Source organism: Hoplias malabaricus, chromosome 10 (assembly GCF_029633855.1).
Source record: "Hoplias malabaricus isolate fHopMal1 chromosome 10, fHopMal1.hap1, whole genome shotgun sequence".
Taxonomy (NCBI): Eukaryota; Metazoa; Chordata; class Actinopteri; order Characiformes; family Erythrinidae; genus Hoplias; species Hoplias malabaricus.
This window is the reverse complement of record NC_089809.1, coordinates 30,002,827-30,030,463: the sequence shown is the minus strand read 5'-3', so window position 1 is coordinate 30,030,463 and position 27,637 is coordinate 30,002,827. Positions and strand designations below refer to the sequence as shown.

Here is a 27,637-nt window from a genome sequence, read left to right as displayed (position 1 = left end):
GTAAGAATATGACAGTAGATTAAGGTTAGATTAATACTATAATGGAATGATACAATGATACCAGACCCACTGCAACTAAGATTAGGATGAAGCAGTCACAGAAGATGAATGAATGATTAATTTAGCTATGATACTATAAATGGAGCTACTGTCACTAAAACTGGAGAATCTACTAACAAGAATCAACAATGTTTTACTAGTTCTATTTTGATTTTGAATGGGCAGTTCTCATTTTTAAGTGTCTCAGTCAGAGCTTACACTTTTAGTTGCAATGTTTAATATTTCATTATCATAAATATGAATCATTAATAGGGAATAACAAGCAGTGTTTCAGGCAATTAAATAACATAGAATTTATTTTGACAAATACAAGCAAAAGTCAAATACTGTCAGAGATACTGAGGAGTGCTAATTTTTTCCCATAATATTTGTTTCCCAATTATATTCATTTTTTATACTAATAATTTTAATTATGAAAAATTTTGCATGAGATAATTAATAATTTCTCTGCAATGATATGTTTTATCTGAGAACAGTTACACGCAATTGAAACAAGCAGCGTGTGTCCTCAAAATACAGTAAACCTACTCAACCCTTAGGATTGGAACTACAACACCCCTCAGAGTAAATTTACAGTAAGACAGAAAGACAAATTTTACAAAACAAGATCAGACAGACTGTAGAAATGTTGGCCATACAGTAACATGCCTTTGTTGAGGAAGTTGGTTTAAGAGCACTTTGAATTTTTGCATGAGATAAATATACATCCTCTAACATCAGTGAACAAAGTAATGACGCATTCAAATAATATATTCAGTACTCAGTAAACAGGTAAGAGGAATACAGCTTGCTTTGCGAAGAGATGATCAAAGCTTCATTAAATCCACAGTGTGAAAGTCCACCTGGAAATCCTTGTTTAGTGCTTGTTTTTTTAAGTGCAAACATCTTCCCGTCGATTTAAGTGGGGCAAAGTACTGCAAAATAGAGCAGAGGTAATATGGCTACCACCAGTTTCATAAATGTGTTAATCTAGCAACCTGTTGTAAAGAATCTTGAATGTAATTGTATATTTTTTATTTAAAATAACTGAGACCACTGGAAGAATGATAAAGGATAGATGATTTGAAAAACTGTAGAAGTAATAGTTCACCAAAATATCATATTAACACTATGTTTTTCACACCAAACACAACAGATCTGTCAAGGCAGACCCGACAAGAGTCATAGACATTAATTACTGTTGGGTTGGACATCTGATATCAAACATGCCTTGGGAGATTTGCTATGTTTACAGTAATGTGGGATTTGATTAGACAGAGGGAATTTGATTTCTGAAAGTAGTATTTTGCTACAAGGAAATGCTATTTTAGTGAAAGCATGCAATTTGTAATATTACAAACCGATACTTGTGTTTAATATGTGAAGATAACACAAAAGGGAAGGTGCAAAACAATGTACAGACAGTGGGCAGCACTGAATGACTGTTACCAGGTTAGACAGAAGGTAATGTAGTCGTGGGTATTTATTGGTTGCTAAGTTAGCACCAGGTGAACACAGCACAAGAACACACAGGGATTGCCAGCATAAGGTGCTTTTTATAGGAATCTGCACCAGAACATCTCATAATCTTACAAACCTCAGTCCATCACATCAGACAAGAGCTACCAGAATCCAGACACAGGGAACAGAATGTGGGAAATAAAAGAAAGAAATGATAGCAAAAAAAGATTGTTTGACATGTCTGTAAATATCCCTAGGTGAACAATGATTCTTTGTTACACTATATGTCCAAAGGTTTGTAGAAACCCATTATAATGAGTGAATACACCTACTTTGAAGTGCAGCCATTGTGGATTGAGACATTCATGCAGAACGTCCAACATAATAGCACACTCTGGTGCAGCTGCACAAAAGTCAAAGACCATCATGCCCAGTGCCAATCACCAGCTAAATTTCAGCAATGGGCTCTGGGGCAGTGGAAAATGTTTTTTACCGGACCGCCTAGAAGAGGCATTTTCATTTACTGACTGACCAACTCCTAATGTTGAAATGTGTGAGTCTGAACTGTTCAGCCATATTTCACAGAGAGAAATTAATGTGGCGCTACTACACCGCCTGTTGTTAGTTCAGCCGTATTTCGCATTCCAGTGTTTGGAACCGTTTGGCGTTTTTCCCTGACATAAACTGGTTCGCAAACCAGAAACATTTGTTCCTGGTACAAACCAGAACAGTAGGTTCTTCAGCACAAACCGAGGCTGAATAATGTGCGGAACCCGCTTCGTTTATCTGCTCCTTTTTCATTTCTGCATTTATTAGTCCTGTCCTCCATATTTTCTGTACAACACAACCACATAATAAAAACAACATGAAAACAAAGACATTGATATGAAGCACCAAAGCTTCTCCAGACCTTCCAAAGTGTATGTATTTTGGGCTTTCCTGTTTTTTAAATGCCGGAAACACCTCTGTGACAATGGCTGTATGGCTAATGGTGGTCTGGCTTGTCTAATTTTTTTCTCCTTGCTTTTGTTTCTAACGTGAAGCCACTACAACTAATTAGTTTGAGATCAGCTGGAGTGGTATTTGTAATCCAGAATAATAATCCTAATTCAACATTAGGACCTGACCTCACTAATGCACTCACAGCAAAATGGCACCAGTTCTCACAGGAATGATCTGAAATCGAGTGTTAAGCCTTTTCAGAAGGGTAAATGCTGTTACTGCAGCAAAGGGTGAAAACTACCTATAAGTGCCTTTCACATCAGAAAAAATATTAGATAAGCATGTGTCCACAAACTTTTGGCAATATGGCAAAATAATGTATTTACCAGTTCTGCCTGAACTAGTAAATACAATATTAACCTTTGCTTACTGAAGTAGTAATTTTACAAAAGCTTACCTTTAAGGATGTAGTCTGTGAGAAGACTGGGTACTTTATCACTCTCATCTCTCATGGCCTGAAGAACTGTGGAAAGAATAACGGAATGAGGAAAGACTGACGTTTTATCATTATTTTCACTACCATGACAACTGCAAAGAATACTCACTTTTTGTGAGAACCTGAAGATCTTCCACTGATGGAGGACCTCCTTTCTTCTCATAAGGAATGACTGTAGTGAGATACTGTGAGGAAGTGAAAAAGACACAGATGAACAGCAGGATAACAAATATATACACAAATAACAAATAAATATAATTGACTGTTCTTTTTATAACCATGTGTTAAAATTTCATCACCATCACAAAAAGCCCAATTTCGCTTTTCTTTGGTAAAAGTAAAGGAGATGTATGGAAAGAAAACATATAGCCACCTCTTTCTCCCCACCACCGTGCCCAAAGGTTTGGCGGAAACCATTTTGAATGGCAGTAGAAATGCTCTCCATGCTGAAACGCTGAGAAGACCAGTACAAGTGCAGAAGAAGAGAGAAATTAAGAAGAAGGTGAAAGATTTTCCTATTAGGAAGAATAAATTAGGTCCACGATATGAAGAAAGAAAAGCAGTTCTACTATGTGACAAGTAGGTGCCACATTAAGACACATTGTTCCTGCACAATACAGAGAAAATACTATACAATAAATATGTTGCTGCATAACATTTTGCACATTGGTGCACCTTTAGCGTACCATGGTTAAGGACAATTTGCTTTGATCAAATTCATTTACCTCTGATGATTCCTTTAAATACCATTATTCATAATAATGAAGGTTCTAAAGCCACACTAAATTACTGATTCATTTAAGGCTTCTTATATATTCTGACCTACAGCAAAATCAGTATTATGAATGAGGAATGCAGTAAAACTCTCAACTGCAAAAATCTGAGAGTATAGCCACCTGTATTTGAATTATGAAAAAATGTAAGGCTTTACAAATGTGTTACAAATGGAACAAGTATCTGACATTTTGTCACAGTTGTCCAGCATCTTCTAAATGTTTGATGCTGATATATACATTTTTTAGGTGAATATCTATTACTATTAATATGATTCTATTCATTCATTCATTGTCTGTAACTGCTTATCTAGTTCAGGGTCTCGGTGGATCCAGAGCCTACTCAGAATCACTGGGTGCAAGGCGGGGACACACCCTGGAGGGGGAGTCAGTCCTTCATAGGGTGACACACACTCACACCTAGGGACACTTTTGAGTCTCCAATCCACCTACCAATGTGTGTTTTTGGACCGTGGGAGGAAACTGGCACACCAGGAGTAAACCCATGCGGAAACTCACCAAACTCCTCACAGACAGTCACCTGGAGCACGGCTCAAACCCACAACCCCTGGAGCTGTGTGACAATTACACTGCCTGCTGTGCCACCATTATTAATATGATTAATACTAATATGATTCCAGTATTATTCTAAATATATTTTGTCAATTATTATGAACGGTGTTATTTAACTGAAAACTAGCAAATTTGCAATGTTTCATTATAGCCCTGAGAGTCACCAGCAAGTACAAATCAGACAATATATTGCAGTGTAATTTTGCAGTCAAAGGGTTTAGCTTATTTACAACTCACGTGGGAAGCCTAGGTGTTACTCACACTTGTTGGTAATCTCTCAGCTCTACTGTGCTGCACTCCGGCGCCATTCTTTAGTTTCCTTTTCTTTTTCAATCGTTCCCTGTGTTCTTTCTGCCGGTTCTGCACATCTATCAGCACAGAAATGAAACTGTTCTTCACTTCCTTCTCAAAGTCCAGCTCATCTCTCAGAGCCAGGTGCTGGACCAGTTCTTCAGAATAGCTTCGTATAGCAGTCTCCACCTCCTCCAGTAACTCATTCAGCTCTGCAACACTGAGGTTTCTCACTCCTGAAGATACATCCAGTCTGTTAGACATAGAATGCCCACAAACAAACAGAGAATGACCAGTGTGTAGGCACTTACTCTCCTCGAAGCTGTGGCTGGTGCTGATGGATCCTTGTATCAGGTTAGACTGGGAGTTGTGCTCTGCTTCCATGTCTGGGGAATCCTTCATCATTTCTTCAATCTCTTCAATCACCTTTAAAGCAAAACAAGAGTCAATTAACACAGGATATTTGCACATTTATCATCTAGACTATGCAAAGGTTCTGTGCAGTTGCAGTACTATTTTAAAATATTTGACCTTGATTTAAAGCATATATTTTCACCCTTAAATCTAATCTTATGAATTTAAGAGATATTGACCTTTGTGAAGATTATGTGACTGTAAGGAGTATTTTCACAGCACTGGAATAATGGTAACATACAACGCACCAAACTTTGATAAATATAAAACTTTTGTTGTTGTTTTGTCCATTTGTTATATTATGAATCAGTTAATTTATCAATTGAAGGAACACTGTGTATATTATATTTTTGCTCAAAGACTCCCCCTATAGTTGAAGAATGTAATTCAATTTTACATCACTGCCCTGAAATTAAAGGTGACATTCACAATTGTAATCAGAAAACCATTTGCTAGCTTTCACATCTCTTTGCATGCTCAAAACAGGTTTAATATGTTTACAAAGCCCCAGTGTCAGTAAATCGTTAAAAAAACCAAAAGTCTCTGTCCAGTATGCTAGGCTCTCTCTCTGTTTTGGTTTTTCTTTGACAATAGTGAGAACTCCAAACTTTGAAAAGCACAGACCAAGTTGAGGATATTGCTCTATTCTTTCTCTATAATTGTGTAATTATATGCACTTATTTTTGCTGCTTCTGATTATATAATGTGGAAATATCTCCAAATTCAGGAGACGGCTAACTGCATGAAAATAAACAGACCAAAACTACTACAACACTAAACAACTCAAATCACAAATGAGTCAAACAGTGAATAAAAACTTACAGACAAGTTAAACTTCATCCATGTACAAACAACAGTGATTTTTTTCCTCAAACATAGCATTCCACTTTAAAAGAGCTTCTGAACACAAACAAATCAGAGAGAACTGCAGTTCCCCACAATTGTAGACATTCGTTTTAAAGGGGAGTGGACATAATACAGGTTCTGCAGTGCTGAGCCCATAGTAACAATAACAGAGGCTCTGTTCTCCCAATTACATGTCACTATAGCATCACAATTAGTTTGAAAGTGTAATGTTTTTTTTTGTGATCAACAATTTTTTATTATTCCACATAACAACAAAACTGTGGGGGTAGGGGGGTGTACATATAGTGGAAGAAATGTACATATTCAGTGCATACCTTGCGTCACAAAATCTTGCTATGTTTCCACATTAATGGACTTAACATGATTAAGACATGCAACAGTACATTCAAGTTTTTCTTTGTTAATTACATTAACAACCAAAAGGATTCCATAGGAATGCCAGGTGTATTCCAGTTTTGTAAAATTATATTTTTTAGCAGCAGTGAATCTAGAACATAATAGTCTACTCTGTATGACCTTTAACTCCATTCCAGAGACACAAGCATGGATTATAATTATAATCGATTGTCCGTAAATAAGATATTCATTATTCATTATCTGTAACTGCTTATCCAATTCAGGGTCGCAGTGGGTCCAGAGCCTACCTGGAATCATTGGGCGCAAGGCAGGAATACACCCTGGAGGGGGCGCCAGTCCTTCACAGGGCAGTAAATAAGATAGTACCCAACTTAAATATTTCCAGAATTTTACAATGAAGGTACATTTCCAGAGAATATGTAAAACTGTACCTGGCGCAGTAGTGGCACATATATGACAGTTATAGGTAGTCTGAATCTTCATTTTAAATCTTCTATAAGGTGTAAGGTATGCTCTATGAATAAGCTTAAAAGGAATGAGCTGATGGGCTACATGTTTTGATGTTCTACAAAGGTTAGGCCAAATAGTTTCCCATCCTGGGGTAATATTTAAGGGAGCAAGCTCCATGTCCCATAGTGCAGTAACAGAAAGAGGCTTTATAGAGGCTTCTATTAAATTATGATAGATCCTAGCTACACATCCTCTAGAAGGCATATGTGGTTGAATCCAGTCCATCATGGGATGAACAAATCAACTCTTAAATTTTATACAGATATATTCTACTCTTTGAATCTATAAACACAGCTATAAAATGCTTCTTGCGGTCGTAGTTGAAACTGTGATAAAATACCTGCTCTGCAGTGAAGAGGGGCTCCTCGTTGATGCAGGACACAATGATTGAATGCATGTCCATATGTTCCCTCAGCTCCTCATCATCAGACACATCCAAGTTCACATTGTTCTCCCTCTGTAGTAACAAACAATGGACAACGTTTAATCCAGTCAAACATTCTGCTGACTTTATTCAACCAAAAGTAAAGAACAGAACCAAGGACATAGGAGTTTAACTCACAGGTCTCTCCTCTATGTTAAGGGTTGGGAGGTGAAGTGCACGAACACGAGACTGATACCAGTCCACAGGCATGACATTGCCATAATTATCTGTCAATGCCTTCCATATTCTAGGACAGAAAAGGGATGTCAATTACCAAAAACATACGATAGTGTAGTGTTGTAACAAATCACTGCATCTCTAAACTGGAGGAGGAAGCTTCCATGAAGTGTTTATGAATTGTGAAATAATAATTTCTAAAATGTCTTTTCACAGCGAAAGGTGCTTGGGTCAATTCATAAAACTGAACCAAGGCAGAAAGTAAGGAACATAAACAGTATTTAACAAAGAATGTGTTAATATAATCTGGCTATAACATAGAACTCATTTAACCACAGTGATAAATCAAATAAGAAAAACAAAAAACTAAATCCAGTAAGATATGATGAATGATGGATGAGGAAGGTAATGTTTGGAGAGGGACTATGTGTCAGAGCATTGGGAGAAGAGGCAGAGCATTTCTGAGCAAGGCTTTGAAGCAGCAGCAGGCGGATAGGAAATGAGTTTTCCATTATCTAAGAGCCATGTCACTGTATGATCTGCCTCTAAAAGCCAACCTCTTCAAATTACCTTCAGTAAAAACTAGGCACCAGAATACCTCAGAAAAATGGTCAAGGGGCCATGCTGGACCAACACCAGTCATACGAGTTACATCATGGCAAGTGTTTAAGTCATGTTGTGGGTAAGGAACACAGTAATATAATATTGTGGTTTCAGGAAGCTAACTTCAGTGTACACCATTTCCAACAGTTTGCATAATTGCTCATTCCACCTTTCCTCTGAGGTCAAGTATATAAAGGAGTTAGGACACGGTTCCAGTTTAAATAGAGCTGAATTAAACAATTCTAAAGGATTTGGACATGTAGTGTATTGATTAAATATTACTGGACCAACTTACAGTTCGAGAAAAATCAAATCATCTACGTGGAAAAAGCATTTCCAGTCTCCAGTGGTCACGTGATACCACGTAAACAGGGCGCCTGGCTACTTGAGATACTGTAACGCTACCCTTCAGTGTAATGTGTCACACAAACAACACAATGACGCTTTATTACACAGCCCAGTGTTAAGTAATTGATACAACCGACAGAACATGAAATGAACAAAGCATGTAAATAATAATAATAGTAACATTGCTAACAGTGACAGCACGTTTCATGAGAAAATAGAGCTACACTCGCGGGCTGTTGTCATATTCCGTGCAGAAGCAGAATACATCCGTTGGGAACACTTCTTGAGCCTTCAATTTGATGTAACGCCTCAGGCAACATAACAACCCCCTCGAGGTCCGTATCATAGCGCCCACTCTCCCACTTACTCGTCGTGTTTTAAGACGGTATCCTCAGATATCGATGTTACCGCGGCTGTTTCGTCGCTTTTGGTGCAGAGATGTCGAAAGCATGCGTTTAACTTTTCGTCAAAATCGTTGAGCAGCTCCTCCATGGGTTTGACGGCAGGCATTTCGTCGGAAAGGTCGTTGGCGGGGTCTAGAAAGCGCCCCAGAACCTCCGCCACCTCCTCCGTCTTCACGGTCCCGTTAACTGGAGACAGACGTTTCTGCCGCGGAGAGAGAGACTCGAGCTCTGCTTCGGGCTCCGCGACAGGCGCCGCCATAACCGCAGCGACAAGGGAGGGCAGTTCACGCTTCAAGAGCCCCATTCAGACAAACGCAGGAATTCTTCATGACAACAGTACAGCATCACACACACACACACACACACACACACACACACACACACACACACAGTGGCCCCTCCTTCACAGGGACTGGAGCTACTATTTACTTCACTATCCATAGCCCTCTAATTACTGCTATTGTCATGTCTAAATCTGTGTTAAACACATTTTTAAGCACTCCAAACATATTGATTGACAAATCTTAGTGCTGCCTTTATACTTCTGGCTAAAATCAGATTGAAAAACAAAGTCAATGGGTGGATACATTAAGATATCTGACTTATTTATTTATTCAAAAAGAGATAGTGTCCACTATATCATTTCCATTTTATATTTTCCAGATATATTTTTCCCTACGGAAAAATAGATGGCTCCAGATCATTAAAAGTGCTTTGTCAGAGCATATCCACTTCGGCTTGGCAAAGGTTTAGTGTGGTTTAGTATAAGCAGCTGTGATACCCAAGTGGATTGTGCCAACGGTGAATCAGTATTTAATATGCTTTTGATTATTGATCTGCTGAAGGATCTAATAATGACCCAGACAAGTTCCGATCTAAAATCTCCTGATATTTATGCTGTGTCTGTGATATCATTATCAAGGTATTTTCCTGCATGAGGCTCACTCATTTTTTTAAAGCACGTATCTGCCGGCAGCAAACATTTTATCTTCTTCTAAATAGCCTGCTGGCAGACAGGTCATGTCAAGGCAAGGTCAACTTTTAGCCATATTTAAAAAATATTTACCCGATACACTTCATGTTTATAATTACTTGAAGGAAGTTGCTTCCTGCTGAGACCAACATGTTTAAAGGGTTAAGCATCTTTCAAATGTTGTGATATTTCTGGGTGCAATTAAACTGTATCCAGCCAAAACACCTTAGATTTGGCCCACGTGTTAAAGCTGGCCCTATATTAAAGCTGTAGTGATCCCATCACTAATCCTAGAAGGCATCCACATGTGGGGCCAACATTTATACCTAAGACCACACTTGGGGCTCCTGTATGGGTTTGCAAATGAGCCCCACACAGGTGTTCTGGCTGAGTGATTTCTTTTTACTGTGACAGTAGGCTGTTCATAACTCTGTTTATCTCAGTGTAACACTAGACTGTGTACATCTATGGAGTGTAGCACTAGACTGTGTACATATATTGAGTGTATATGTTTGGCAATATAGGCTGTCTATATATCTAAATGTCTGTGTAACAGCTTTGAATCTGTGTAAGCTTCAGGAAGACATATCCATAATATAATATTGACTAGTCTTATGACACCACTGATTTACATGGAAATTTACACTCTCCTATCTTTAATTACTAGTGAAAAATCGACTTACAAATATACACTGATCAGCTATAACATAATGGTCACCTCCTTGTTTCTACACTCACTGTCCATTCTCTGAGTTCCACTGACCATACAGGACCGTTTTGTAGTTTTATTATTACAGACTATACTCCTATATATTTGTTGCCCTTTATACATTTTCTTTTCACTATCACACTGTTCTTCAGTGGTCAGGACCTCCATAAGACCACCACAGAGTGGGTATGATTTTGGGGGTGGATGATTCCCAGCGCTACAGTGACCCTGATTGGGATGTTGATGCTGCTGGAGTATTTACACACTGTCCACTAACTGTCCACTCTATTGGACACATTTCATTGGTCCAACTTGTAGATGTTCAAGGTAGAGTTCAATTTCTGTGTAGAGGTATGATGTGTGTAAGTGTCTGTGTGTCTCTGTGGCGGTATGGTGTGTGTAAGTGTGTGTTTCTGTGTAGTGGTATGGTGTGTGTAAGTGTCTGTGTGTTTCTGTGTAGTGGTATGGTGTGTGTAAGTGTCTGTGTGTGTTTCTGTGTAGTGGTATGGTGTGTTTAAGTGTGTGTTTGTGTGGAGGTATGGTGTGTGGAAGTGTGTGTTTGTGTGGAGGTATGGTGTGTGGAAGTGTGTGTTTGTGTGGAGGTATGGTGTGTGTTAGTGTGTGTTTCTCTGTGTGGTAGTAAGTTGTATATAAGTGGCAGTATGGTGTGTGCAAGTATCTGTGTGTGTCTCTTTGTGGCGGTATGATGTGTGTAAATGTATGTGTGCCTCTGTGTGGCAATATAGTGTGTGTGTGTAAATATCTGTGTGTGTCTCTTTGTGGCAGTATGATGTGTGTAAATGTGTGTGTGCCTCTGTGTGGCAGTATATTGTGTGTGTAAATATCGGTGTGTGTCTCTTTGTGGCAGTATGATGTGTGTAAATGTGTGTGTGCCTCTGTGTGGCAGTATAGTGTGTGTGTCTCTTTGTGGTGGTATGATGTGTGTAAATGTGTGTGCCTCTGTGTGGCAGTATATTGTGTGTGTAAATATCGGTGTGTGTCTCTTTGTGGCAGTATGATGTGTGTAAATGTGTGTGTGCCTCTGTGTGGCAGTATAGTGTGTGTGTCTCTTTGTGGCTGTATGATGTGTGTAAATGTGTGTGTGCCTCTGTGTGGCAGTATAGTGTGTGTGTAAATATCGGTGTGTGTCTCTTTGTGGCAGTATGATGTGTGTAAATGTGTGTGTGCCTCTGTGTGGCAGTATAGTGTGTGTGTAAATATCGGTGTGTGTCTCTTTGTGGCAGTATGATGTGTGTAAATGTGTGTGTGCCTCTGTGTGGCAGTATAGTGTGTGTGTCTCTTTGTGGCTGTATGATGTGTGTAAATGTGTGTGTGCCTCTGTGTGGCAGTATAGTGTGTGTGTAAATATCGGTGTGTGTCTCTTTGTGGCAGTATGATGTGTGTAAATGTGTGTGTGCCTCTGTGTGGCAGTATAGTGTGTGTGTCTCTTTGTGGCTGTATGATGTGTGTAAATGTGTGTGTGCCTCTGTGTGGCAGTATAGTGTGTGTGTCTCTTTGTGGCGGTATGATGTGTGTAAATGTGTGTGTGCCTCTGTGTGGCAGTATATTGTGTGTGTAAATATCTGTGCCTCTGTGTGGCAGTATGATGTGTGTGTGTGAGTGTGTTTGTGGCGGTAAGCTGTGTGTAAACGTCTACGTTTCTCTGTGTGGCGGTATAGTGTGTGTGTGTGTGTGTCTGTGTAAATGCTTGTGTGTGCCTCTGTGTGGCGGTGTGGTGTGTGTAACTGCCCGTGTGTGCCTCTGTGTGGCGGTATGGTGTGTGTAATTGCCCGTGTGTGACTCTGTGTGGCGGTGTGGTGTGTGTAATTGCCCGTGTGTGCCTCTGTGTGGCGGTGTGGTGTGTGTAATTGCCCGTGTGTGCCTCTGTGTGGCGGTATGGTGCGTGTAAGTGCCTGAGTGTATCTCTGTAGAAGAAGACGTCTGTCGGAAGTAGAGCTCTCTCTGGCGGAACCAGTGATGGAGTAGAAAGTTGAAGATGGAAGCCGCGGTTTTTATTCTGTCTTTGGTAGACTGCTGTGCGCTCATATTCTTGTCGGTGTATTTTGTATCCTTTTCCCTCATTTCAAGTTAACGTATGCATCTACTTTCTATGGCAGTTTTCTGTTGATTCTCCAGCTCGCCGTTATATCCGGAGACCACAATTAGCTCAGTTAGCTCCAAAAGGCGGGGACACGCACCATTTCGCATCTTTCACTTTGACTTTCAGTCTCTCACACTCACGTTTATCCAGAACTACTGACTGTTGAATGAATTCTTCAGCACCTTTTGTATTTTAATTGAGTGAAGGGAAATCAATGTTAGACTTAGTACAGGACTGTGGAAACCGACCTTGTAGCATGATACTTATTTTAATGGCTTCTTGTTGTAATGAATGTTTTCCGTTCAACCTGAAATATTGCAGAAGCTACGTAACTGCAGCCCCTTTTATAGCTGAATAAAACTCTTGAATATTCACACCTGCAAGGCTACCTAGCTAGCGATATCTGCTATTAATACGGCTTACACGACTTGCTAATATTCAACAGAGCGCCTTTCCTTGCGCTGACACACTACAGAGCTTAGGTTAATCCGTTTAAAAACGAGACTTTCCTACATAAACCTGTGTTTAAATGCTGAGATAACACTGGGGTGTGCAGATACTACTCGACCAGAGAAACCAGTAATGTTGGTGTGTAAGAATGCTCCTGCTCGGCCTGTTAAAGTAAGGCGAGAGTACCCGTTTGTTGAGTTGAGATGAGTTCTTGTGGCATTTGTCCAGACAAGTGCTTTTCTGTTTCACTTAAAGGTTATATACATTAACTCCAAACACAGATTATAACTCTGTCTGATCTTGAATGTGATTACATCAATGCCCGAGCGTGCTGTTCAAAGTTAAACAAAGTAAGTGCATGTAGATATTTTCTTGTGGGAGAGGTGTTATGCACACAACATTTGGTCTAATTATTGCTTTTCTCTGTTGCTGGCCCATTTTGATTTCTTTCTACTTGTGTTACCTACGTTCTATTTATCTATGTTTTTTCTTTCTTCTTCTTGTGTGTTTTTCCCTGCACTTATTTAAATTTAAAAGTTCTGGCATACCAAACATTTTTTAAAACACCACTGAAGATGGACAAGACAGTTGGGAAATTGAGTAACCAACTGAAAGAAAAGTTGAGAAATGCTGTACTTTCCATTTCTGCCCCTCCCCCCACCCCCCCTTTTTTTTATTACCCAGCATTCTTATTTTTATTACCCCATCGATTGATTTTGTTGTCCATTTCAAATTGATTTTGAATGCCCATCTGCATTCATCAGGGTGTATTAAAGCAGGAAAAACACAAATATGCAAAGCATGTGGCCCAGTCACTCATATTAAGATATATATGATAATGTGTTTGTAGATTTTGAGATGTTGCTGTTTTTGCACATCAAGGATCAATTTTAACTGGTCTGCCTGCCTGTTAGAAAAGGATTATTTGTGATTTGTGATTTAACATTAATTAAACTGTTAATTTCTCTGTATGTTTCTATAGTGGGTGATTCCCGAACTAATAGGCCAGGCTCTAGCCACAGTGTTGATGTTAGTCTCCATGCACTGGTTCGTTTTTCTCCTCAATCTTCCTGTGGCATCATGGAACATTTACAGGTGAGCCTTGACACTGAGACCTATTTCACCCATGCTTGCTTTAGGGAAAACGTTTTAGAGAGATTAAAAATATATAAACTGTTTTGTTTTTCCCTAGATATGTGAAGGTTCCTATGGGTAACATGGGGGTTTTTGACCCTACGGAGATCCACAATAGGGGACAGTTAAAGTCCCATATGAAGGAAGCCATGATCAAACTGGGCTTCCACTTACTCTGCTTCTTCATCTACTTGTACAGGTAAAAACAAACAAAAAACAACAACACATTTGGCATGTGGTGTGGGGATGCACATACAATCTTACATAGTGAGTGAAAATGAGATTGAATTTAGGTTGTGCTTTTCTCCAATGTATTTAAGTTACATTTTATAATTTTACGTTCCAATGCATATATTAACAGTGAAAACAAGAAAGGTCACTTGGATTCATACAAAGCTTTGTTAAAAAGATATAGATGAAATTAGAATTCCCAGAATAATGCAGTCCATATGCCTTAAAAAAAAATTAGCTTATTTTTTCAGTTAATAGTTAAAGAGTGACTGGCCAGTAACTGGATCTTGTATTGCCTGTTTTCGGTTTCCTTCCTGTTTAACCTCTGCCCCTCTAACCCATTGCCTGGTTTGAACCACGCTCATTCACTCTCTCTCTCTGGTTTTCCTTTCAGCATGATCCTGGCCTTGATCAATGATTGATGCCCTTCCAACTAAAGAACCTATACTGCCGAATCATAAACTGTCTGGTCTGTGCTGCAATAAAATAGTCATCAGTTGCAGCCAGAGCCACGTCAAGAAAACACACTCCATCAGACACATCATCCCCAGCATAAACCATATCTCTTACTGAAATAACAGAAGTTTTTCTGTCTGAAGCTCTGCTGGATCAATTTGAGACAGGTCTTCCTTGTGTATTTGCCACAAAGTATAGCTCTATTAAGTTGCTTTATTTAGCTTTTAGTTCATGGGGCTATAAAGCCAGAGTTCATCATATACTGCTTCTCAGGGCTGAAGTAACATGACAATCGCACTGATTCATGGGGGTGACTGATTGTCTTAAAGATTGCGAGTATGTCATCTTGCCAAATTTGTCTTACATATGCTGTCATTGTACATGTCTTCCTGTCTCCACCATGGTTTTGTTTGTTTGGTTTCTTAGTTGCTGGAATTCATTTTATACAATGTTTTGTTGTTGGTGATTTAAGGGTTCTTGTGATTCTGAATGGGTTGTGTAATGGGATAGATAGAATATGTAATTATTATAAGCACTTACATTTAAAAGCATGCCCTACAGTTGTGTACTCTTAATCTGAATATATGGTATTTTGTTTATCCTTCCTCTGAAGCCACTTTCTTTGTCGTGTTTTCTGATTCACAGTTTGCTTTTGTTCATTCACATTAGCTGACATTATTACATCTGTGCCTTCTGGCTTTCATTTGAACAAATATTTCTTGCTCTATAAAATGAATTAGTTTATTCTGAGAGATATTGTATAAAAGTGGCTGCTCTGGAGTGTGTTTAGAATGAAAAACATGAGGCTCAGAAGTAATAAACTGATGCAATGCTGGCTGGTGAATTCAGTAGATATTTGGTCAGAATCTTTCTTGGCCGTGCATGATATCGAGTGCAAGACAAACGGGATCTATCCATTAAAAACTGAAGGAGTCTACTATTTTTTTTTTTAATAGGTTTTCTAGGATATTTGGCCCTGATATTAGCTCTGTTGTCCAATCATATTGGTTTTATCTGATTTGCTGCATAACTGTTTTATCATTTCTGCAATAACTAGGTTTTTTTTTTTTATTTTTGAATTGGTGCTAATTTAGTCCTAAACTGTAATTGGTCCATGACCAAGCATCAACCCCAGGGTTAGCATCAGAGAGAGCGGGAATTTTTGTACTTAAAGATTTCAGTTAAATGTTTTTCACCACATCACTACATTTAAGATTGTCTCAAGTTTGGAATCAGTCTTTATTTTTAATGATAATTTATCAGGTGTTGATATGTAATTTTACTAAATATATTAAGACTGTATTAGATTAGAAAACATAAGGCTGATAAGCAAGGAACTGTTTGATTAGACTTATACAACATGAGATTTACCCCGCGACCCTAAATTGGATAAGCGGTTACAGATAATGGATGGAACATGAGATTTACAACGTTTGATTGACTCCAAAGGATATCTGGAATTACAACGTAATGGCAAACAGTTTTTTAATCAACAATGTATATGTAAAAATTGAATACAATAACAATTATAGAAGTGATTCCACATTTTGGAAGCTTTGTGTTTTGTGATATTTGGAACTGACAGGGACAGTAGAGGCACGAAGCCTGGTGATTATCTGATGTGAATCAATCACAGTAAAAGCAAGTACAGCAGTTGTACTTTGGCCCTGCTGGTTTTTTCCTGAATGGGCAGTGTTTTTCTACAGTCATGTTTTCACTCATATTACACATTTTTTAACGTAGCTCAAGAAAAATTCTGATTTCAAGTACTGTTCAAAAGAAGAAGGGACCTTGGGAACACACATTTTCTGACAGTACTGCATATCAGATTAGAAAAAGGGCACACAGTAGAATTTAGATCACAAGGGAGATATATTTTGTGTGCTTAAAGAAAAATACCTGTTCATAGTGTACAGTATTTTACATAAATATTTTATAAATATTTAGTGTATATTCCCATGGTTCACATCCAAAACAACAATTATTCATGAAAAAAAAAACTCATTGTGTAATCTACCAAACCATTTCAGTGTAATGTTTACATGTGTAATGCATGAGTAGGTACACGTTTCAGCTCACTATGTAACTGATGTCATGGAAATTGTCAAAATATCCTATAGAAAAGCATGGGTAGACTTCCTTTAGCTTAAATGCAAATGCACAATTTTGCTCTGTCGGTTACTGAATTAAAATAATCTAAAATTGTATTGTGGGACTTAAATTGCTATTGTTGTTTTATTTTCTACTGCTCCTTCAGCCAGTTTACATTGCTAATTTATATTATCTATATGCAGCCATATGTTGTACAAATATAAATCTAGTGTAATAGTAATAATACAAGCTTTAAGAGTATGGCACAAATCAGTTTAAGTTGGTATAAGAGATTGTGTATTGTGTTCCTGGGAGTAAATAAATGTAGGCCATAAGCTGCAGGTTTTTGGGAACAAGATAAAAAAGTATAAAATATTTTCTTCAAACGTGAAAGCGTGAGCGTATATTAAAAGTGTGTACTATGACTTTCTTTGGCATTTGCCCTACATGTAGATTCTGGCACATTTGACCAACAATATAGAATGTCCCTAGCAGAGTAAAAGAGATAACCATGTGACCTGCCGTGCTATTTTAAAACCCTGAATGCTTTATTGAAAATATGCATACGTAAGACTTCTCCTACACATTACATAACAGTACAATCACTTAGAATATTAACACAGTAAAATGCAAAACAGAACCTTCGGAACCTGATGCAAAACAAAGTGTTTGCCCAGTAACTCCGCCCAGGGCCTCTCTGGATAACTTGTAGGCTCACAGCCATGCTTTCACATCACAGGAAAGCAAAACCAAGCCCTCAAATGAAATACTAAGTCACCAAAGGAAAAAAAAAGTTCATTTGCATAAGCAGAACATTGAACATAACATTGGTGAAATTTCAGTGTTTTAATGGGTACTAAGGTGTGTTTGTGTGCGCACGTGTCACTCCTGACAGAACAGGTCGGGCTGGTGAAAATGACGATAACCTGTACAGAGGAGCTTCTTACCTGATTCAGGTGGAAAAACAACAAGGGACACTCAGCCTAAGTGATATTCTTGACCAGTCTTATAATACATGCCATAAAATACATACACAGCACATATTACAAAGCAAATCATAATAGGCAAAGTTTCTTATGCTCGATGGCTAGACTGTAACACTCTGAATACCTCAATAAATGCACACTACATCTGTGTGTAAAAATGAATAAAACATTAGAGCAAGTATAAGAACGTCACATAGAAAAAAAGAGGCCACTTCCCAAGAAATACTTTATATGATAATTCAGGGAAAACAATGAATAAAACAAAGGATTGATATAATTTTAGAAATAAACAACAAATCCTAAAGGAGGAAAATAACATGACCTTTGTGATGAATAATCATAACCTGTAAAGTTAAAGAGCATAAAAAACACAGGAACTCAAAGACTCAATAAGAAAACATGATCAAATAACACAGCAGACTGACAAAAAGGGAATAGCACATTGGGATTGCAGTAAATATGAACAGACACAATTGAAAATTAAAAAGTCAAAGGAACATGATCAAAGGCCTAATTATGAACTAGCCTGCTTACTTTACCTTTCAAGTTGTGGAACTTGATCATCACCAACCTGACAGCACTGAGTAATCCACTAAAGCTCTATCTTACAATGACACTGGATCTTTTTTGAAGCCAACAGCAAATTCATTTACTGAAAAGCTTATTTTTTGAGTGTACTACAAAAACACAATCCAGATATGACCAACACTTATTAGCCATTTAAAAATCAAAGTATTCTTTGCATTCTTGCATTAAGGATGGCCAGTATATACATGTGCTCACAACTTCGTAATTAGAAAAGGTATTTTATGCCATCAGCAAAGATTACAATGGAGAATGAGAAGCATGCTGGTAAGTGAGAACACCCATGGGGTCCAAATCTGAACTCTTAAGTGTTGGGTCAGTGGCTTTCTGACAGCAAGCTTAATTCATTAAACATTCCTATCTTACTCCGGGCCATGACAAGCAACGATGTAATCAGGAACATCACTAACCCCCCCACAGTGTCCAGTTCTTACATACTTACCATCATATATATAAACGAAAATCCAATTCTTTAGAAAACAAAAGTACCACAATCTTTGATGTTTGGGAAAACCAAAAAGTGTCATTAGGATTTTCCTCATACATCAAAATGGGTCTAATCCCCCTGTTAAAATTGCATGTAAATTCAGTCAATTAAAATTATTTTCATAGTTCTAAACATGGAGGAAAATCTACATTGTTACATTCTGCTGGTGAAAACACTTCTCTCAGGCATACATTCACACAGGTGGCAGGAAAAAAGGGAAATAAGTAATGCAGAGAAAGATATGATGGCCAATCTCAAGGATCCCTCCAAACACTCCACACCCATGCTGCCCTTTCATTCATCACAACAAGAGGGGCTTCCTGAAGATTATACCAAGGGAACTGATTAAAATAATAATACTTAAAAAGAAATGTGAAATGTTCACTGAATGAATATTGTAAAGAACAAAGCACACCATTGTTATAACTCAAGCCAGAGGCCTTGACGGTTTCACAACAATAAATAAAAGCAGTAATAAATAAATGATTTGATTTGGTGTGGTTTGTGAAGCTGCAACTCCATGTAGGGCTGCGATGTGGAGGGCAGGAGACACAGTCTGAGGTCACAGTGTCTCCTCGGTGAAGCCGAATATTTCGACCCAAGACAGGGACGCCACTCGGGTCTGAGGTTACAGGGTAAAGGCCAGCCGCTGGGTAAGTTTCATTCAAGTGGTCCAGCAATTCTCTGTTAGCATAGCCTCTCCACTGCTACAAGGAGGTAAACCTCCAGGAAAAAAAACATCAGTGTATGCTGTGGGATTTTTTGTGGTTGTTGTTGTATTTTTAAACTTCATTCATCCTTATTTTCTCGCAGTGTTTATAGAATCATTCTGATTTTCACTCTGCTCCAGAGTCAACATCAACTGTCCATGCTACAGATTTCTAAAGAGAGAGATCAAAGGTAAAGTCATTGAATAAATGAAATGTAAATTTTCATTGTATTTAAACCAGTTTCTCTACTTTTGTCAGCTACAAGACAACAGAATGATCAAAACTGATTTTTAAATGTAATATATTTTGTGTGTGGTGTCTCTAAAACCCTGAAGTGACTCAAACACTGAAGCAGTTTGATTTAAATATACACAAATTGAGTTAATAACTGATCGGACATGCATCGGATTTCTAATCAACATTGTGTAAAACAACAGTAAGCGGAGCTCATTTAGATTAACAGTGTCTACACAAATTTGTGCGTTACTTGCCAATGTTTCTTACCGCTAAGACCCTCTGCATCTTGGGCATCACTGAAAGGAGCAGGACCCCAAACCCTGACAGTTCCATCATCAGAAGCACTAGCCATGAGTCCCGGGAGCACAGGGTTCCAGCTCACACAGTTCACAGTGCGTGTGTGGCCTGTCAGCTCAGCAATGGGCAGCTCACTTCGCTTGTGCCAGATGTACACTTTATGGTCTACAAAGAGCATGATACAAACACTCCCTGAGTTAGACAGAGCATGGATAAAGAGAGACCACAGTACATGCTTTGATTCACTAAATGACTGCATTAAAGAACCTTCCAGATGATACAATTTTACTTGTGTTTATATAGGTACACCACAGATTTTCTTACTTTAAATAAGCAAGATATACTAATTAAGAGAATTGAAACATTGTTTTAAACGCTTTTTCAGAAGCTTTTGACTTAAAACTAAGGTTTAAGGCACATTTATGTTCAGGAATTCCTACCTTCACTCCCACTGGCAATAAAGTCTTCATTATGGCCTCCAAAGCAGGAGTGGATGGTGTAAAAGCCTTGAGTAACACCTTGGTATTTCCTCACCAGTACTCGGTCCTGTAGGTCCCACAGATGAACTCCCTAAACAGAGCAAGGGAAGATATTAGTTTAATATACATAACCTGAAACGTGCAAGTTTAAAACATTATGAATTAAAATGAAGTACCTGAGTTGCAACGTTTAATAATGCTAATCTGCCATTCTTTGACACGGTGAAAGACATTATAGGATGATCTTCCTGTACACTGTAGAGCATAATCAAAGAAAAATATTGAGAGAGCTGGTTCAAAAAGCAAATTAGGGAGTTCAAACCTAAAGATAAAGAACTTACATGTTTCTGTCAGTCAGATCTTCAAAGTTGTATCCACGGATACGTTGGTGTGTGTCTGAGGCCAACACAGTTTTGCTGTCACTCAAGCACCACAGGCACTGAACACGAACACCTTCCCATGAGTCCAACAGGTTTCCATCTAGATCCTGCTCATTCCAAAATAATTAAAACATACTTGAGTCAACTAACAGACTGGCTTATATCATATAATATCATGGCTTAATTGAAGGGTTAGAAATACAGAAGATACTTACACACTGGTAAAACTGGCCTCTCTGGCCCCCAGTGACAAAGCGCTTGCCATCTGGGTTCCAGGCTACACTTGTCAGGCTGTCTTCATGGGACTGACTCATTTTTGTCCTCAGTTCCCCTGTCTGAATGAACATAACACAGGCTTAGGACAGACAGATAAGGATAGGTTCAAATTGACCAGCTGTATCCGAATGAAGAGAGGCCTCACCTGAACATTCCAGAGCCACAGCTCTGAGCAGTCATCTGGCCCACAGGCTATCAGGTAAGCATCATCAGGGCTCCAGGCCAGGTAAGACACCCCATATGCATGGCCTTCCAGAGTCTTCAGCTGCTTCAGCAGGTGTGTGTCCTATCAATCCATGGTGAAGGGGAAAAAAAAATCAAACACTTTCCTTTGGCTTTTGCTTCTCCTGATAAAACCTTATATTTTTTATTATTAGATGTGTAACACCTTATGGAACTGGCTTATAATTTACCCTCTTTCACACATACTCACTTAGGGTTAGGAAATGCCTCAGAAGGTGCGCTATTCAGTGCTTCGCTTCAATTACAACAGTTGTTCCCAAAGTTCTAACCGGAGCTATTGCAGGGAGGTGCAGCAAGGGACAATGAATGACGCATATTTGAGCACTGCTAGCACTGTATGTTTTGGGTCGAGGTTTGGGGGTTAGGGAGCGCTTGACAATACTCTCATCTAGAAAAGAGGGCACGGCAGAAACAGTTTTTTTTTTTATATAGTTAAGGAAAGGAAAACTCACCGGGTCAACCTGCCAAATAATAACTGTAGTGTCTTTTGATCCAGAGGCCAACTTAGTGCCATCATTGGAGAATTTACAGAACCAGACCTCATTGCAGTGTTCTGTCAAGATCTGTTGGGTGTAACAGGGGAACTGTTTCCTGGATATAACAGAGAATGCATTTTAGAGGGGCCATATGTATTATTTACAGTTGAAAAAAAATAACAGTCATTGGCAAGTAAACTGAAAACGAAAATAAACCACTGGGAACCAACAGACTGCATAGTAAACATCTCAAGCCAGAACAAATTCCAGTGAGTTAGAAACAAAAAAAAGATGCAAATAATTATTTCTCCACCTCCGGTAGGAGAACAGGAGATTCACTGATATGTGGCTTTCACAATTAAGATCACACTTACCTGCTGCAAACATGGTCCACCAGCAGAGACACAGAATCCAGGTTACTGTCCAGTTTGGTGTTGTGGTATAGGCAGCGATCCCTCTGCAGCTCCACTGCCTGACGCAAAAGAGTCTGTAGCCTGCGTGGTGGCAGCATCACAGAAGGGGGCAAGTACGCTGCAGAAACAGAAAAGAGACAGAGAGATGGAGAAAGATGGAGTGGAAGGGGCAGATTGCCAAATAAGAGAAAGTAAGGAGATGAAGCTGATTAAAGACTGTAGGCAGTGTTAGGGTCAATTTCTTCTCAACTCAGCCACTTTAGGGAATGTAAAGAATTCAGTTCACCAGCTGCTTTTTACTACTCATTTTCTTTGCATAAATCATATGCTTTTAATATGTGTCCTGAATTCACTTTGTCTCCTGAGGTGACTGAATTCAAATGATACTGACCCAAACCCTGAATGTGAGAGGCAAAAGGGAATTACATGACACTGACAGACAGATAGGAAAATAAAATAAAGAAAGAAAGAACAAGGAAAATGAATGTAAATATGGCAGAGGAATCTGTGTAATACAACTTTTTCACCATTGGACATGACGTGAGAGAAGATCAAGTACAGGGAAATACATGAGGGATGTGTGTGTTTGTACTCCACTCACTCTGGAGTTTGTCAAGTAGTTTTGAGCGAGAGGATGTTCCTTTTCCCTCCCACTCAGCCTTGGCTCGGAGATCATCAGAATGACTGCACATTAGGTACCTAAGCAGGAAATTAATTCAATTATCCAAGTGATTATATTTGTGATCTACTTTCTTATATATTTATACCAGGAATACGGAATTTGCTCCTTTCCATTAAGCTGTTTATACACAGGCTTGCAAACAGAATGTAATGATAATATGTTTATTATTATTATATAGTTTTTATCTGAATCCACTCCATTTCATGATGTAATTCTTATCCTCAAAATTTCCTCTAGTTCTAATAATATTAATAATTATTTTGTATTAACTGCATTACCTGGCCAGATGTGTATACCACAAAAAAGCCATAAAACTCATCAATAAGCCAGAACACAAGACAAAAAGCAAACAAACATGATCTATTCCACTGTACATAAAAAGGAGAGTTGAGAAAAGAGATGACCGATCAATAAAAGACAGCATTGCTGTACCCGCTGAGGACATGGATTCGTTCTGTGTTATACTTCAGAGGAGTCAACTCTGCCCTCAGGACATGCAACGCCTCCAAGACCTTTCCATCTTCTAAATACTCCAAATACTTCTGCTGCAGGAGCAGGAACTTCATCCGCTGAACAGAGGCACAAAAAACAATCAGGAAATCGATGAGACAAGGCCTCTATACCTGAAAATAAAAGCACTGTAGGAACTTGCTTCTTACCACTATAGCATTTGGTGAATGCATCAATGTTTTCAATTCATTGAGATCACTTTCAGCCTAAAGAAAAGAAAGCAGAGAAAATAAGTAACCACTAGGTCTCAAAGTACACTAGACCATTAGGTACATATTCCTTCTGTCACTAAATTCATTTTCAAAGGATAATAATCACTAAGTGTGAAGATTCATTTAAAATCTTAATCTACTTCCCCTTTTTAAATGCAGTAGCCTTTACAAATGGCAACGTCTAGACAGACAACCTTAAGTGGGGTGTAGCAGCCAAACAATGTTAAACTTATCCTATTATAACTACCCGATCAATACAGTATCAAAACATGAAATGTGTTTTGTTTCCATTCTACACAATCCACCTAAATATTAGTTTTGATCAGTGGGGGGAGTTATAAGACACATTTTCAAGCTTTCATATGAATGTGCTCCTCGCACCTTGTCCCATTCCCCTTCCATGACATGGTTGCGGAACTTGGTGGCAGCAGGATGCTCAAGCCTACAGCCTGATTCTTGCATCAGTAGGTCCACTGTCTGACTGAAAAACGGAATAAAAAAACATATTTAATTTTTCTAACACTAACATTGACACAAAATACACTCAGAGACACCAATGACTAAAATAGTTTAACACAATAATATAAATACAATGGGAACACATAAATTATACACAGAAATCTACCAAAAGTCCCTCCATACTTGACAAATAACATATATAAATAATACTTTACTTGAAATCTTAAGTATGTAAATCAGTTGTAATGTATGTATATTCAGTAACTACTACAGCACATGCTGCAGCAGTTTGAAACAGCAGTTAACATGCTAACAGGCCATATTACTTAATTAAAAGTGACATAGTGTACTTAATTAATGAATGGAGGCAATATAAAAGCAATTTAAGAGGATCTTGCCGTGAGCAGCAAGAGCTGTAGTCTGTTGCAGATAATCAAGTGGTGCCATTTTCAGTCTTAAACAACGTCATGAATATGTCTATGAACTAATCCTTGAAAACATTAAGGACAATGGGGGATTCCACATTTGGGGTGTAACTACTGTAACCCCTTTTTTCAATGCTGAATCTAAGAAATATTCATGTAACATGAACTGATTCCATTTTGCCTTGAGCACAGCATAATTATGGACTTTTGATTTTTTTTTTTCTTTTCACATTCAGTCTATAATTTAGGTAATGTCACTGAATTTGTAAATCACTAAATTAGAACGATGGAAATTTCTGCTGAATTTCTTTGTGGAATCTTCCAGATTTTGTGGGTGTTGATGTAACAGGGCGGACAATACTGAGACCCATCTAAACTGTACGTTGTTCACATAACATTTTATGCATGACTCATGGAAAAAAAAGAATGAATGCTGTGTAGGTGCTGTGGATTTTATTATGGACGTTATTTTTCTGAAACATGCACACAAGCTGCTGTGAAGAACACTGTGTGTAAAATATCTGTTACCTTGATTTTTATATTTGTAAATGTAACATCACTGGGCCATAAATAGAACATCAGCCGCGGTATATCTCCCAAACAACTGGTGTACTGTGTGACCCACAATAATAACAACGTTGTCCACTGCTGGCAGCCCTGTCTTCGTTCTGCAAAATGGAGCCCCCTGCCTCTTCTTTTCCCTGTGTTTGTTTATCACGCTCCTGCTGTCTGATCGCATTAGGAGAACTCGGTATGATTGCTCTGACTAATATGACAACAGATAAAAATCAACCCCGGTCATTTGGTCTAACATAATCGCGACCCATTTCCTTTAAATACCCGAAAGAGGCTGAAATTGGTTCAGGAAAATATAAGGATTTTCCATTCCACCTTAAATAGTGAAAATTTCCTCTCCACCTTAAATGGTGCAGTATTTACATTCTGTTGCCCTTAAATAATAAACTAAACTTGTTTTTTTTCACCGACTTCTTATCGGAATATTCCTTCCGAACTTAAACGGTATTATTTATTAAACGCTGCCGTCCTTAAAAGCCGGTATAGGCCGAAACTGACTTTTATTTACTTTCTTATTCGTATTTTCATTATTTAAGGTGGAACGGTTACCTCGTTTAAGAAAATATCTAATAAACAACAAACATCGGCTTCGTTAAATATCTGTCTCGTTTCTTCATGACATACTTGAGTCCCAGTCCGTGGAGGTGCTGTCCTATCAGGCGGATTACATCTTCGTCCGACTGCGAGAGCCGTTTCTTTTTCTTGAGGCTGGAGCTTGTGTCGGAGCCCGAGCTGGCTGCCGCTGGAGCGGCGGAGCTCTCCAACGGGTTAACGCCGTTGTTGGCGGAGGTGACAGTGGCACTAGGGCCGCCGTCCGCGGCGGAGGAGGCGGCGATCAGCCCGTTAGAATGCGTCGCAGAGGACTCTCCATTTTGGGAGCTGCTATGGCACGGTGGCTCGGGTTCCTGCCCAGGTGCGGCCCCGTTGGCCTGCATGGTATCAGCGCCGAACACAGCAACGGTGAGCGGCGGAGAGTCGGCGGGCCCGGAGCCTCCGGAGCGGGGATACAGCACGGCGGAGAACGAGGGGAGACCCAAAACAAGCGCAGTCAGGCCCGCGGTTGCGAGTGAAGCCCCGCTCTCTCCTGCTCCCTCCACCGGCCGCGCTCGGGCTTTCTTCCGCGGTGGCGAAGCACCGCCGGCCGCCGAGTCGGAGGAGGAGGGGGAAGCGGAGGCCAGAGTTAACTTCGCCGAGAGCGACAGTGACAAAGCGCCCGCGTTCCCGGCTTCGCGGACGAGGCGTCGAGAGTCGGAGTCAGTTCGGTTTCGCTCGGGGTTTTTTTCCCTCTCGAGCTTGTTATTGTTTGTCAGAGAAACAGCTGCAGCACCATGACGGACGTCTGTGCGCAGTGACGTCACCGGGAAGCCCTGAACAACCTTGAGCTTTAAACGGTGCCTTCAAGAGCGAAAACGTCTGAAAACACGCGAAGAGGTTTCCAAAGACTCCGGCAATGTACTGCTACAAATGTATTGGGGATAGAGGCGACACGTCTCTTTTTCACTCACGGAAATTAGGCATTTTAATCTCCTGTGTTTCAAAAATGTATGGTTGAACTGCAAAAGAATAATATCAAAACAACATTTATGAGAGAAAGATGTCCCAGCTCTTTGTTTATCTGTGCAGTGTATTAACTGTCCCTGTTTGTTCTGAATTATCATCGGGTATTATTTGGTAATTGCTGAGGTATTTATAAAATATGCACACCAAATTAAGAAATTCTGACACAATGAAAAGAGAAAATGTCATCTATACTACTGAATCTTGCCTACATTTATTCCTCTGTTTTAATATTAACACAAAAAGCATGACATCTCATTTAGATTAGATTGGAAGTGTTGTATATCCTCCTCCTCGTATATGATGTATATGAATTTCAAAAATATTTCAGAATGCTTTAATGTTGTCTTTTATTATTAAATGGAGGCATTCCACTGAAGCGATTGAAAAACCTCACTAGGTGCTGAGCTATGTCAGTCATTCTGTGATAAGCACACAAGAAGTTGAAAACTTGAACAGGATCACGTTTGGTAGTTTAAAGTATTGAACGCTGCATTAGCTTGGCCATTAAAGTACAGGTGGAAGACAATGTTCTTAAATTTATCTGTAAGGCAACATCTACTGTACATTCCAATACATATTTAAAAAAAACAACAACATGTATTTCATTGTGACAGGTTGATGTTGTGTCCTCCGTGTACAGTGCAGCTTTTTCCTGGCTGGGAAAATTTATTCCAGCTGGCCCAACATTATAATGATGTATACATACCTGTATCACTGGAGTCCACATAATAATGCTGGACAGCTTCAGGAATTTATCCTTATACCACACCCATATATGTTAATAATATGTTACATTATGTTATCACCTCTATTTATACAA

General features: G+C 39.0%; 3 protein-coding genes across 5 annotated transcripts; 1 reads left to right on the top strand and 2 right to left on the bottom strand.

The window, feature by feature from the left end:
- Positions 1-384: 384 nt before the first annotated feature.
- fez2a (fasciculation and elongation protein zeta 2a) lies at positions 385-9,023 on the bottom strand. Of its 3 annotated transcripts, XM_066684086.1 has the most exons (9): positions 8,643-9,023; positions 7,286-7,394; positions 7,064-7,180; positions 4,887-5,001; positions 4,546-4,811; positions 3,312-3,392; positions 3,048-3,123; positions 2,900-2,965; positions 385-974 (listed from the first exon to the last, which is right to left on the bottom strand). In XM_066684086.1, the coding sequence occupies exons 1-9, from the start codon at positions 8,981-8,983 to the stop codon at positions 958-960; spliced, it is 1,188 nt and encodes a 395-aa protein (XP_066540183.1). In that variant the 5' UTR covers positions 8,984-9,023; the 3' UTR covers positions 385-957. The 3 variants fall into 3 exon arrangements, with proteins under 3 accessions (XP_066540183.1, XP_066540181.1, XP_066540184.1); XM_066684084.1 differs by having other exon boundaries at positions 4,546-5,001; XM_066684087.1 differs by lacking the exon at positions 3,312-3,392.
- Positions 9,024-12,207: 3,184 nt separating this feature from the next.
- Positions 12,208-16,969, top strand: cnih4 (cornichon family member 4). Its single transcript, XM_066682331.1, has 5 exons — positions 12,208-12,426; positions 13,194-13,262; positions 13,895-14,007; positions 14,105-14,245; positions 14,672-16,969. Exons 1-5 carry the CDS (start codon positions 12,358-12,360, stop codon positions 14,697-14,699), a joined length of 420 nt encoding a protein of 139 aa, XP_066538428.1. The 5' UTR covers positions 12,208-12,357; the 3' UTR covers positions 14,700-16,969.
- A 1,446-nt stretch (positions 16,970-18,415) lies between these two features.
- Positions 18,416-26,589, bottom strand: wdr26a (WD repeat domain 26a). Its single transcript, XM_066682330.1, has 14 exons — positions 25,882-26,589; positions 24,179-24,278; positions 23,735-23,791; positions 23,508-23,644; positions 22,995-23,092; positions 22,355-22,511; positions 21,957-22,095; positions 21,407-21,547; positions 21,201-21,320; positions 20,947-21,092; positions 20,782-20,860; positions 20,567-20,696; positions 20,097-20,291; positions 18,416-19,763 (listed from the first exon to the last, which is right to left on the bottom strand). The coding sequence occupies exons 1-14, from the start codon at positions 26,190-26,192 to the stop codon at positions 19,741-19,743; spliced, it is 1,833 nt and encodes a 610-aa protein (XP_066538427.1). The 5' UTR covers positions 26,193-26,589; the 3' UTR covers positions 18,416-19,740.
- Positions 26,590-27,637: the final 1,048 nt, after the last annotated feature.

Bases quoted from the DNA above. Each gene is read 5' to 3' on its own strand.
- cnih4 (XM_066682331.1), top strand. From the start codon at position 12,358: ATGGAAGCCGCGGTTTTTATTCTGTCTTTGGTAGACTGCTGTGCGCTC. The intron at 13,263-13,894 runs GTAAGTGCATGT...ATGTTTCTATAG, and splicing joins GCTGTTCAAAGTTAAACAAA to TGGGTGATTCCCGAACTAAT. The intron at 14,008-14,104 runs GTGAGCCTTGAC...GTTTTTCCCTAG, and splicing joins GCATCATGGAACATTTACAG to ATATGTGAAGGTTCCTATGG.
- fez2a (XM_066684084.1), bottom strand. From the start codon at position 8,983: ATGGGGCTCTTGAAGCGTGAACTGCCCTCCCTTGTCGCTGCGGTTATG. The intron at 7,181-7,285 runs GTGAGTTAAACT...TTGTTACTACAG, and splicing joins TTAACATAGAGGAGAGACCT to AGGGAGAACAATGTGAACTT. The intron at 5,002-7,063 runs GTATTTTATCAC...TTTGCTTTAAAG, and splicing joins CCCTCTTCACTGCAGAGCAG to GTGATTGAAGAGATTGAAGA.
- wdr26a (XM_066682330.1), bottom strand. From the start codon at position 26,192: ATGCAGGCCAACGGGGCCGCACCTGGGCAGGAACCCGAGCCACCGTGC. The intron at 21,321-21,406 runs GTGAGGCCTCTC...ATGTTCATTCAG, and splicing joins TGTGGCTCTGGAATGTTCAG to ACAGGGGAACTGAGGACAAA. The intron at 21,093-21,200 runs GTAAGTATCTTC...TGGAATGAGCAG, and splicing joins GAGGCCAGTTTTACCAGTGT to GATCTAGATGGAAACCTGTT.